Genomic DNA, 12500 nt, shown 5'->3' with positions numbered 1-12500 from the left:
TGTGTGTGCGTGTGTGCTTACACAGCAGACAAAGTAAAACGCTGCGGTGGTTAAACAGCCAATCACGACCCTCGGTTAGTGATGAGGCTGAAGGTCACAAAAGAGGAATGTTGTGTTCAGGAACAGTTTGAATTTTCAGGTTTACACTCGAACGCATCACTTTGGACTCAAACTGGATATTATTATTATTATAGGATATTATTATTAAGATTATTTTTAAACAGAGCCAGGCTAGCTGTTTCCCCCTGCTTCCAGTGTTTATGCTAAGCTAGGCTAACTGCGTCCTGACAGAGAGATATCTTTCAAGTTCATTTCCCAAAATCTTAAACTATTGCTTTAAAAGTTTGGATTCTGAAACCAACTACGGATGCTGTTTGTAAATATTTAAAATCCTTGTTTGTCTAATCACTACTAACGGTCCAGACTGCAGCTGATTTGTGATCTTTTCGTGCGTCTTGCAGAGAACGGTCCCCGACTCTCGGTGGCGGCGGAACAGCTGACGGTTGTGTCGCGGCGAGGGGGGAACGCTACGCTGCCGTGCGAGATCCGAATGGACCGATCCCTGACGCCCAGCCAGAAGATGAGGATCAAATGGAGCAAGCTGACGTCAGACTACCTGAAAGAGGTCCATACACAATTACATATGACGCTTTATCTCAGAGGTTTGCTTTTGTTACAATGTGCAGCATCTCCGTAGCATCATGAGTGATAATGAATTAAAGGAGCGCTCTGCTGGTTTCTCTTTTGGATCGAACTGAAACGTCACTTATTTGTAAGAAGCGTGTTTAGTCTGTGTGCTCTGTCAGAATGCACAGCAGCAGGTTTGTACAGATTCCTGCAGAAGTCCATTATGCAAATGTGTAGAGAATAAAAGTGTTTTTATCCTTTTGAGCTGACCAACATTTAGTGACAGAAACGTGAACATGGGCGTGAACAAATGCAGGTTTCTAAATATTTAAAAAAATATACAGATTTTGTTAATTACGCTTTTTTCTTTTTGGCAGATTTAGTCCTCTGGACAGAGCCTAACTGTTACACCTGTTTCCGTCTTTATGCTAAGCTAAGCTAGCTGGCTGCAGGCTTTAGCCTTTTATTTAACAGATATGAGAGTTGTGTCAATATTCTCATCTAAGTCCCCACCAGAATGTGAACAAACATATTTTCCAACTATCGCACATATCTAAACTTTTGATTTAAAAGGGCCAGTTTGTAGGATTTAGTGACATCTAGTGGTTTGGTTGCAAACTGCGTCCAACTGAACACGTCTCCAGTCACTCCGACCTCTTCAGGACGACAGTCATCCACTACATCATGAACCAGGAAGTGAAAGCAACGGCATAACAAAGAACTTTGTACAAACCTTTCCTGTTGGTAGTTTCCTGTGAAGACGAAAGTTTATTTAAAAATAAAATGTACGCGTGTACGAGTGTAAAAGTGTTTTTCTGCTAATAGATCGGTGGAACGCTACACACTGAGCTCTAAGAATGGGGTTTGCATGTTCTGTAACATGAAGCAATGAAACATTATTATTGTGCTGTTCAACAATCATAATCAGCTACAATAACACAACATCTCTCTCTGTCTCCTTCTAGGTGGACGTATTCGTCGCCATGGGTTACCACAAAAGGAGTTACGGCAGTTTCCATGGACGCGTCCACCTGCAGGGCTCCTCCCCCATGGACGCCTCGCTGGTCATCACAGAGCTCACCCTGGAGGATTATGGGAGATACAAGTGTGAAGTCATCGATGGGCTGGAAGATGGAACGGTGGTGGTGTCCCTCGACCTGGAAGGTGAAGCAACTCTTGCACATGGAAATGTCGATGTGAATCTCATTGTTCTGTAAGAGGCCGACTACATTCAGCAGCGCGAGCGGCGACTGCTCGGGCGGGAAGTCAGCAGAGTGTTCATCAGTGTCGGCTTCATTGTGTTTGAGATGTCAGCCTGAAGCCAGCAGAGAGGCAGCTGTGCTGACACAGCGAGGCTGCTTTCAGTCACGAGGTTAAACAACAGGATCCGATCCCAACGCGGTTTAACCTGCGAACTCCCTCCGCAGGCGTCGTCTTCCCCTACTTCCCCCGCCTGGGTCGCTACAACCTCAACTTCTACGACGCTGAGCGGGCGTGTCGGGACCAGGACGCCGTCGTGGCCTCCTTCGACCAGCTGCACGAGGCGTGGCGAGGGAAGCTGGACTGGTGCAACGCCGGCTGGCTGAGCGACGGCTCGGTCCAGTACCCCATCACCAACCCCAGAGAACCCTGCGGAGGCAAGAACATGCTGCCGGGCGTCCGCAACTACGGCCTGAGAGACAAAGAGAAGAACCACTACGACGTGTTCTGCTTCACCTCCCACTACCAAGGTGTGTGTGTGTGTGTGTGTGTGTGTGTGTGTGTGTGTGTGTGTGGGGGGGGGGGGGGGGGGGGGGGGGGGGGGGGGGGGGGGGTCAGGCCTCTATATCTGTTGGCTCAAAAAAGAAAAGATCAAATCCTTCAGTAAAAGTAACAATACCACAATCTAAAAATACTCTGTTACAAGTAAAAGTCCTGCATTCAAAATTCTACTTGAGTAAAAGTACCAAAGTATTACCAATTGAATGTACTTTAGGAACATTTAGGCCATTTCAGAGTGTTTGAGGTCCGGTGTGGTGGATCTGGTGACATCTAGTGGTGAGGCTGCAGATTGCAACCAACTGAAGCTCCGCTGCTTGCTTCGTCCATTCTCTGCTTTTGTAAAAGCAGCTTTTTCTAAGGTGACGGAAAAATGAAACGATTCTTGTTTCGAGGTGATTATACACTAAAGAATACTTCTTTCATATTACGTTACATTGCTGCCAATAGACCGTAAACTCTTGGAGGTCCCGAAAGATAATATTTCTTGAATCTTTTTGCAAATAACTTGAATTGATTGAAGCTTATTGCTCCGTTTCTTCTGTTCTGCTCAGGTGTAATAAACCCTGCAGCGGTCGTTAGTGGACTTTAGTTCTCACGTCATCGTTCTCCGTCTTCCTGTCGTCTCAGGTCGGTTCTACTACCTGATCCACCCGTCTAAGCTGACCTACGACGAGGCGGTCAGGGCGTGCCAACAGGACGGCGCCCAGATCGCCGAGGTCGGCCAGATGTACGCCGCCTGGAAGCTGCTGGGCTACGACCGCTGCGACGCCGGCTGGTTGGCCGACGGCAGCGTCCGTTACCCCGTGTCCCGCCCCCGCCGGCGCTGCAGCCCCACGGAGGCCGCCGTCAGGTTCAGCGGCTTCCCCGACAAAAAGCACAAGCTGTACGGAGCGTACTGCTTCAAGGGCCACAACTGAGCCGCACACACACACACACCGGCATGCACACACACACATTCATACACTATGGACACACAAGTGGACAAAGAGACGTGAACAAACACATTCAAACTGTGATGCTTTATTTACATGGAAACCTTAAGACATTGTTATCTGATACTCTCTGAAGGATAGTTTACACATATTTAAGCTTCATATTATTTAACCAATGCTTTGGAGGAGGGGGGGGCATGCTGTCTGTAAATGGACAGGTCACATGTCATATGAGCAGAAACAACTGAACTGAGAACAGTTTCACAGCTGAAAGGACTCGCGGTCGGACGGATACTTTGGGCTTATCTCGTTTTGTTCGAGGAGAAAGAGAGAGATCATGTGACTTGTGATGTCATCAGGTAGGAACACAAAGTCTCGCACGACTTAACCGATGTTCACCGACCGTACGAGACTAAAGGTGCTACGACCGCTTCTTTGTACTTCATCAGTATTTTATGTTTTTGTACCAATGTGTTCGGACCAAACATCTCCACAATGAATACGGGAAAAAATACAACGTTGTTTATGTTTTCAAAGTAGAATGTTATTATCTAGAAATGTACTTCTGTTTATGACTATTGTTTTTCATATACTGTAGATATTTACATTATTATCTTTTTTGTCTTATTGGCCAAAATATCCAAATCTCTTTGGTTTACATGAAGCGGAACAAATGCAAAAACTCCACAACACAAAGAAAAAGAAGAAGATTTGATCTTTGCACTGAACGTGTAGACGAGTCGTTGAGCGTGTAGACGAGTCGTTGAGCGTGTAGACGAGTCGTTGAACGTGTAGACGAGTAGTTGAACGTGTAGACGAGTCGTTGAACGTGTAGACGAGTCGTTGAACGTGTAGACGAGTCGTTGAACGTGTAGACGAGTCGTTGAGCGTGTAGACGAGTCGTTGAGCGTGTAGACGAGTCGTTGAACGTGTAGACGAGTCGTTGAACGTGTAGACGAGTCGTTGAACGTGTAGACGAGTCGTTGAACGTGTAGACGAGTCGTTGAACGTGTAGACGAGTCGTTGAACGTGTAGACGAGTCGTTGAACGTGTAGACGAGTCGTTGAACGTGTAGACGAGTCGTTGAACGTGTAGACGAGTCGTTGAACGTGTAGACGAGTCGTTGAACGTGTAGACGAGTCGTTGAGCGTGTAGACGAGTCGTTGAACGTGTAGACGAGTCGTTGAACGTGTAGACGAGTAGTTTAAATCCACAAAACAAATTAGAAGGACATCCCGAGAGCGCAGACGTTGGTCGAAGTGAGACCGATTTGTGTGTCTGCGCCGTGATTCGGCTTCCTGCTCGGTTTGGTGCTCCGCCCTTCAACCACGTTTCATGAAAAGCGGGCTGGTAGGTTTAAACAAACCCAACCGAAACACAAAAGCTCTGTGACAACGGTAAATAAATGTAAAAGTAAGCTTTGAGAAGTATATTTCAATAAGTCGTCCAATAATACAAAAGTCACGATGATGAGAAAGACAAACGAGAGCGCGTTGGGATGAAAGCAGAACAGATTCGAGCGCAGCATCAACTGGGCTGTCCAGCGTCCACATCTTCGCTTCATTGAATGTCACCGTGTTGAGTTATCAGAAGCTTTGTCTGAAGCTAAAGAAGTGACGAGCTAAACGCACCAGAGAGAGCTGCAGCTGCAGCCTCGCGCTCAGACAGGAAGTCAATCCTCGTCTTGACAGATGGACCGTTTGTGTTTTAATCGCCAACCAAACAACCAAATGTATCAACTCCAGAGACCAGAACACCTTCTCAGCTCAAGTTGAAGCATTTTGCATTAATTTCGCCCGGCGACGTCTCTGAGCAGCATTCGTAGCGGTTCCTAACGAATGCACCGTAATGCGTCGACATCCCACAAATGATTGAGTAGGTTACCATGGTGATCTTGAGCTTTCATCCATCAGACCGCAGTTTGCTGCTCGTGTGAAACGAAAGTCCACGTCGATGTTCTTCTCATGTAACTTCAGTAGTTACTTGAACTCAAACCAAACCGAGTCCTTTTGTTGCCTGAACCTAACGTAGTGGTTTCCTTTGTCGACAGAAGTTCATTTTGAAGAGACTGTATTCATGTAAAGAGCAGACATTGACACGTGTTGCACACAACAAATGAGGAATAACTACGTGAAATATCATTCGGACCGTTGAACACACAGCTAGAAGAAGATATGACAGAAGATTAAACTTTCACTGAAACAGCACACGACTGAGATGATGACATCCACGTCTTCTGGATAACATGCGAGAGAACCAGACTTCCCCTTCGTAAGCTGCACATCGACCAACTGTTAGCTCACCGTACGCCGGCCCAGCCGGCCCCAGACTCCGGGTTAGTCATCCACTCGGGCCTCGCGTAGAGTCGGCTTTGCTCGGCTCCACTGAACAATCAGCCAGACTTACCGCTGAAGACCTGCTGGACAGACTGGATGGAACTCCCTCACTGTGGGAAACTAAGTGTTGGTTTACAGAACAACTTACTGAAGCGTCTCCTGCAGGATTAGCTTAACGACACCATGTGTTTCCTTTCTAACTTGTGTTTTTTGTCAGTTCTTGTAAACAGTTTGCAGACGATGTTAACTGAGTTTGTTAAAGGGATCTTTGACATTTTGGGAAATACGACCTCACAGCCTGTTGGAACCATGAGGTCGCCGCTTCATGTTCTCTGAGAGAAGCTGACACATGAGAGGCTGCTGGTGAAACTCCATTCAGCCATGTTGGAGATTTCAACGTCCAAAGACAAGTAAACTGTGTTGCACATTTAAGGATGCAGGTTTGAAAGAGTGAAACATAAATAAGCTGGAAGTGATTTCAACATATTGACCCAAAAAAAGACTGAAGTCTCGTTCATGCGTCACATATCTCTCTGTTAAATATAAGGCTTCAGCCGATTAGCTTAGCTTAGCATGAGGACACAGCTAGCTTAGCTCTTTTAAACTAAATCCACAAACACTCAGCTCTAAAGTAGCTCAGTTGTTTTACGGATTAAAGAAACTATGTAACATGTTAATCAATGTTTGTTTTATTTCAAACGTTAGGCTAGCTGTTTCCCCCTGCTTCCAGTCTTTATGCTAAGCTAAGCTAAGCTGACCGCCTGCTCGCTCAAGCTGCATATTAAGCGTATAACACTTCATTTCCCAAAATGTCAAACTATTCCTTAGAAGTCTAAAGAAACGTCACATCTGTTGCCTTTTATTTGATGTATAATCTGACCGACTTTGCTCGGCTTGTTCATAACTGCAGCGTTCAGAGGAAACCTTCAGGACTCAAAGACAGAACAATAAAACAGTTCATTAAGCTGGACCTGCGTCTCATTGACTTCTCCATTCATCCACAAAATACATCAGCTGAAGAGAAGCCAGCAGAGCTCAGGGTGGAGCTGAAGGTGGAGTTCCTGAGTGATGCAGTAATGTTTCCAGAGGGGGGGGGGGGGGGGGGCAGGAAGAAGAGGAGTGTGTTTGGTTCCAGCAATGACCAGCTCTTTCATGCGGTCAGTGAACTCCAGGTGGGGGGAGGATGGGGAGAGTGTGAGAGAGGAACGGGACCTGGATGGGATTTGGGGGGTGGAAGTAGGTGCTGGGGAGGGAGGTAAAGACTCCTCGTCTAGGAAGGGTGGGGAAAGTGGGAGATCGGAGGCGAAGGCGGTCCCTGATGATGAGGTTGGAGACTCCTCCTTTTGGCTGTCGTTAGGCGGGGGCATCCTTCCCGTAAGGTCTCCATGGCGATGCTGTGTGGTTATCTCTTGTTTAGACTCCTCTTGTATCTTGTCCTTGGCAGTAGGGACAGACGGGTGACGCAGGGAGAAAAACAGGTTCGAGGTAAACAGTTTTACCCCTGACTTGTTCAGGCAAACTCCATGCGCTGCAAAAAGATGTCTGCGCTTCCAGAAAAGGTAGAAATTGTTGATAAAATGTACTGACTGGTCAGCACATGCAGTTGACAGCCATCTGTTCAGTGCAAACAGCCTGCTGAATCCTTCATCTCCTCCTCTGACTGGTGGAAGGAGGCCACTGATGAACACCTCAGCCTTGACAGAGCTGACTGTGTTTAACAGATCAATAAAGTCTCGCTTCAGAACTTCAGACTGTTGTTTCACAATATCACAGCTTCACACACACGATGCTGTTCGGAGTGACGGCGTGTCGTGATTCTTCTGACGTTGACTCATATTCCACCAAATGTCATTATTGGTTTTGTGTACATGGACACGAATTGTCTGGTTTTTTGTCGTGTTGCTGAGGACTAAAATAATACAGATGGAAAGTTAATGAGGAGCCTCCTTCATGGTGAACACACACATGAATGCATCTACGTAACTACGCAACAGTCACGAGAGTGACGTAGTTTATAATATTCAAAAAGATGATTATTGGTGGACGGACGAGTCCAACAAACCATTGATGAATATAAACGTTGCAGCGTTGTATCATTACAATGTGGGCAGTGTATGTGAGGATAGCACAGAAACAAGCTCAGTGCATTCTGGGAGTTGTAGGTTTTCTACCTTGCGAGCTGAAGGGAATAAAACCTCAGAATACCAGCACCTTCCTACCACCTGGTCTTATCTTTTCAGCAGTAAAATACTTCTTTAACAAAAGAATATTGATGAGAGCAGCTTTAAAGTTTCACGTCTTCAACGGGCTTGAGAGCCACAGACAGGAAGTCAGAGAGTAACGAGCGGAACCAATGTGTTGTTGCTTTTGGTCTTTTCACGGTTTGACGATAAGAACAATATAAATATCGTGGTATAAAAAAAACACGCAAACAAAAGGTTGGGTTGTGATGTTACAGCTGAGAAATGAAACTGAAACAACATGGACATTGTTTCACAGTAACTCAAATGAAGAAACAATGATTACATAAAATAAGCTCTTGTGTCACAGATACATATACGCTGACAAACAATGTAAAAAGGAAAAAGGGTCAAATGCACAAAGGACATGAAAAAATCTTGTTGCACATTTTTCACATTCCCTTTATTTGTTCGATTAAAATCACAGATTTCAGATCTGCGGCAGAGATCAACATCTGACAAAGCTTTCGTCTCAGAACCCGACTCAACGATGGAACCTTTAAAACAATCAGCGGACAAACATGGTGAGATCTGTAAACAGCACGGAGAGTCATTAACAGAACCACTTCAGTTCCAATGACCTTTATTTAATATCACAGTCCATTCATAGTGTTTAAAGTATACAATAAGTTAAATTCATATGGCTTCATATAGTATTTAGAATATATATATCCTATGATTAATAGCACACGCACATTCATAACAATCTCTTTAGCTCCGTGTGCCGCCTTTTAAATCTCCCTTTTGTTTAAAAACAACAAACTCAGCTGAAATATATTGTACAAAAATCTACACGTGGAAATCAGCCAGAAAAATGGGTCATGATGAGCAGCAACAAACCGAAAGTCAACGAATTAAAATATGCTCTGTGATAATAATTTAAAGTGATGAATTCAGGCTCTTCATAGTCAATAACATTAAAGACTACTGGGCTGTGGATGTTGTGTTTTGGTGGTTTGTTCCCAAAATGAAAGGCACCCTGTGGAGTTATTGATCTGCAGTAACTCTACGGAGCAACGTCTTTAAATTAAGACCGAGTGGGCTGAGGTCACTACATTACATCGGGCTGGGTATCGACAGAAATAACACAGTACTTTTGAGACTTCTCCAATCAAACGATACCTCATTGGAACCGTTTTTGTTCCCAAATATAAATGACTATTCGTATGGTTTGGCTCGCAGCCAATCACCACAAGCATTCTGCTTGTGGTGCAGTGGTGCTAACAGCAACAGTGCTGACAGAGCTAACAGCGCAAACAGCAACAGTGCTGACAGAGCTAACAGCGCTAACAGCAACAGTGCTGACAGAGCTAACAGCACAAACAGCAACAGTGCTGACAGAGCTAACAGCGCAAAAAGCAACAGTGCTGACAGAGCTAACAACGCAAACAGCAACAGTACTGACAGAGCTAACAGCGCAAACAGCAACAGTGCTAACAGAGCTAACATCAACAGTGCTGACAGAGCTAACAGCGCAAAAGCAACAGTGCTGACAGAGCTAACAGCGCAAACAGCAACAGTGCTGACAGATCTAACAGCGCAAACAGCAACAGTGCTGACAGAGCTAACAGCGCAAACAGCGCAAACAGCAACAGTGCTGACAGACCTAACAGCGCAAACAGCAACAGTGCTAACAGAGCTAACAGTGCAAACAGCAACAGTGCTAACAGAGCTAACAGTGCTAACAGCAACAGTGCTGACAGCGCTAACAGCGCAAACAGCAACAGTGCTAACAGAGCTAACAGCAACAGTGCTGACAGAGCTAACAGCGCAAACAGCAACAGTGCTAACAGAGCTAACAGCAACAGTGCTAACAGAGCTAACAGTGCTAACAGCAACAGTGCTGACAGAGCTAACAGCGCAAACAGCAACAGTGCTAACAGAGCTAACAGCAACAGTGCTGACAGAGCTAACAGCGCAAACAGCAACAGTGCTAACAGAGCTAACAGCAACAGTGCTGACAGAGCTAACAGCGCAAACAGCAACAGTGCTCACAGAGCTAACAGCGCAAACAACAACAGTGCTAACAGCGCTAACAGCAACAGAAACTGCTCGCCTTTTGTTCCTCCAGTTGATTCTCAAATTATGTAATTTGGCTTCATCCACGACATCTGAACATTTAGAAAAGCCCATAGAGAAATTATACGAGTGCGTCAAACAAGTTTGTGTTTGCTTGATTTTGTCTTCTTTAAATTTCCAGCAGACAGGAAGTGCATCGCTGCCTCCAGGCGGGTGACAACAACACGTTTGGTTAAAAGACTACGGACCACTGACGTCAGAGCGCAACTTAAAATGACAATTTAAAGATGGCGGGTTTGTGCAGGATGTCCCATTTTAAGATTCACCAGAGGGGCGTTTACTGACCTATTTTACATTGTACAACTAAACGTTAGAATCTCTTCAGCACCAGGTTTCCTGTTTGTTGAGACTTGAGAAATGATCAACAAATTAAACTGACTTCTCACAAGTTTTACGGTTCAGATCCGGAATTTCCTTTGCGGAGGCATCGATAGACAGTTCAGTGCGTCTCTCCGTCTATCGATGCCTCTGGACCGACGTGTTCGGCTGCCACCGCTGAACAAAAACCCACAAATCAGTGTCTCATCTGATCCTCTGTCTGCTGCCTCTTCTCCCTCAGGAAAGGGTTCCAGTAGTTCTGGAAGAAACTGTTACTCTGCTGCTGCTCTTGGGTCGGGTCGGGTTTCTGCGGACTCTTGGGGTGATGGACGTGGTGGTTCTGTTGCTCGTTGCTCTGGTTGTTGCGGCGCCGGACAGTTAATGACTTGTGGTAGGTCGCGGCTGAGAAGACGGATCGGAAAAGAACAGAAAGAGCGTTAAAAAGTGAGAAAACGTCTCCAACATGTTTTTGCAGCCTCGTGATTCTGAACCACTCACGGCTGGTGCAGGTGACTTTGGGCTCATCCCATTGGCCGTTGTCCCGGCAGCGGATGGTGGGGGCGTGTCTCTGGATGAAGCCCTGGTTGCAGTGGTAGCGGAGCAGAGTGTTGATCTCGTAGCGAGGCTTCACCGCACCGAACACTCGGGTGTCCTTCACCACGGGGGGCTGCCCACATGAGACTGATGGCAGGAGACAGACAGAGGACACGGTGGGACGCCTAAACCTACATTTATTGACTAGATGGACACTTGGAGGCGGAGCAACAAGCTGTGAACACAACATTTAAGTAATATCGCCTCATAAAGTTACTGTGAACTTGTTTTATCCGTTTTTAGCCAAAAGCAGCTGCACTGATATCAGAAACAGGAAGGTTTCAGAGCGAACTTCCTGTGTCCAGGTGAGCGTACCTGTGCCCTTCTTGCAGGTGAAGGTGAGGTGGTAGTTACACGGCACGTCGTTCCACTGTCCTCCCTCGTGCCAGATCATCACCACACAGTCCTCCCCCGACTGGAAGAAGCTGTCCGGCTGGTTCGGCCTCCAGTAGTCGTATTGCTGTCAGAACACACCAAAGAATAAACTGACTTTCAGACATTCCTGTTTAAACTCAGCTCTACTCTATGACATCATATTGAGAAAGACGAGATGATTTCCACTCCATCGACTCTGCTCGTGTGTGTAAGAGCTAAAAACAAGTATTTATGTCAAAGGAAACGGGGTAAATGTGACTTTGAAGATCAGTATTATGATGAAATCGTTTGAATGTTGAGTAAATTAGCCGATTAAATAACAATGTCGTAGATCTAGTGACGTAGGGCCGTAGGTGAAAGGTCAATCTCCTGAGCGAGCCCATGAAGAGTAAACGCAAAAAAGAAAAAGAAGCTTTTTATTGTTGTTGGTGGTTTGGACTGAGTTCATGAACTGAGCGCCGCATCGCTCGCCGTGTGTGACACAGATTGAGGCCATAACACGTTTCTGTAAGTTATAAATGATAATAAGTTGAACGCCATCGCTCTGAATGAAGCTTTGAGCTCTTGGGTAAAGGCCCAATGACGTGAGCTTCTTAGGGTTTTCCTTCTGCTGCTGTTGAAGCAAACTCAAACCAATCCGTCCATGCCGGTTCCCCTGAGGAGACTCCACACATGTGACAGGATGTAGTTCACAGAGACACCAGACGGTGGTGCTGCTGAGTCGTCCACCTCCTCTGAGCCTCTACAGAGCTCTGTTACATACAACACCAACATATGACATGCTGCAGAAACATGCTCTCTACTGGAGAAAGTGTCAGCTCTAGTGCGGGTGGGCCTCTAAGTGATAACAACAGCAGAGCCCGGCCCAGTATCAGGGTTCCACAGCTTAATCCAGATCACAGGCTTCAACTGCTGAACGTGTGAGAGAATCGTGTCATCAGGACGAAGAAAAGTCATGTTTTAAGTTCCTGCCGAAGATGAAATGCTGATTCTGAACAAATGATGTAATATTTTAGGCTTTACCTGTAAAAACCTTCAACAATGGATGATTCGTCTATTGTTTGTTAACAAACATCCCAGTTTTTAATTTGTATTATTCTTATCAATAAAATGATCGAACGTATTTATTTCTAACAGGAAGTGGAGGGAACTTCTCCTTTCTATGCTAACATGCTGTGGTTTCGCAGGTGTAATGCTCACTATGTTAGCATAGCGTGTTAGCATAGCATGTTAGCATG

The 12500-nt window shown here is 45.7% G+C and overlaps 2 protein-coding genes across 4 annotated transcripts in view; one reads left to right on the top strand and one right to left on the bottom strand.

Moving 5' to 3' along the window:
• The window catches only part of hapln1b (hyaluronan and proteoglycan link protein 1b), a 24461-nt gene extending 17845 nt beyond the window's left edge, over positions 1 to 6616 (top strand). For all 3 annotated transcript variants that reach the window (XM_079289733.1, XM_079289735.1, XM_079289734.1), the window contains exons 3-6: positions 462 to 625; positions 1593 to 1791; positions 2055 to 2357; positions 3016 to 6616. In XM_079289733.1, the coding sequence (XP_079145859.1) occupies positions 462 to 625; positions 1593 to 1791; positions 2055 to 2357; positions 3016 to 3305 (956 nt within the window). In that variant the 3' untranslated portion in view covers positions 3306 to 6616. The remainder of the gene's footprint in view (positions 1 to 461; positions 626 to 1592; positions 1792 to 2054; positions 2358 to 3015) is intronic.
• Positions 6617 to 8282: 1666 nt separating this feature from the next.
• The window catches only part of LOC306792497 (uncharacterized protein), a 38303-nt gene continuing 34085 nt past the window's right edge, over positions 8283 to 12500 (bottom strand). The window contains exons 14-16 of the mRNA XM_079289674.1: positions 11203 to 11347; positions 10792 to 10974; positions 8283 to 10695 (exon numbers count right to left, since the gene is read on the bottom strand). Of these exons, the coding sequence (XP_079145800.1) occupies positions 10490 to 10695; positions 10792 to 10974; positions 11203 to 11347 (534 nt within the window). The 3' untranslated portion in view covers positions 8283 to 10489. The remainder of the gene's footprint in view (positions 10696 to 10791; positions 10975 to 11202; positions 11348 to 12500) is intronic.

Source organism: Melanostigma gelatinosum (assembly GCF_949748355.1).
Source record: "Melanostigma gelatinosum genome assembly, chromosome: 18".
Classification (NCBI taxonomy): Eukaryota; Metazoa; Chordata; class Actinopteri; order Perciformes; family Zoarcidae; genus Melanostigma; species Melanostigma gelatinosum.
This window is presented reverse-complemented; position numbering and strand designations above follow the sequence as displayed.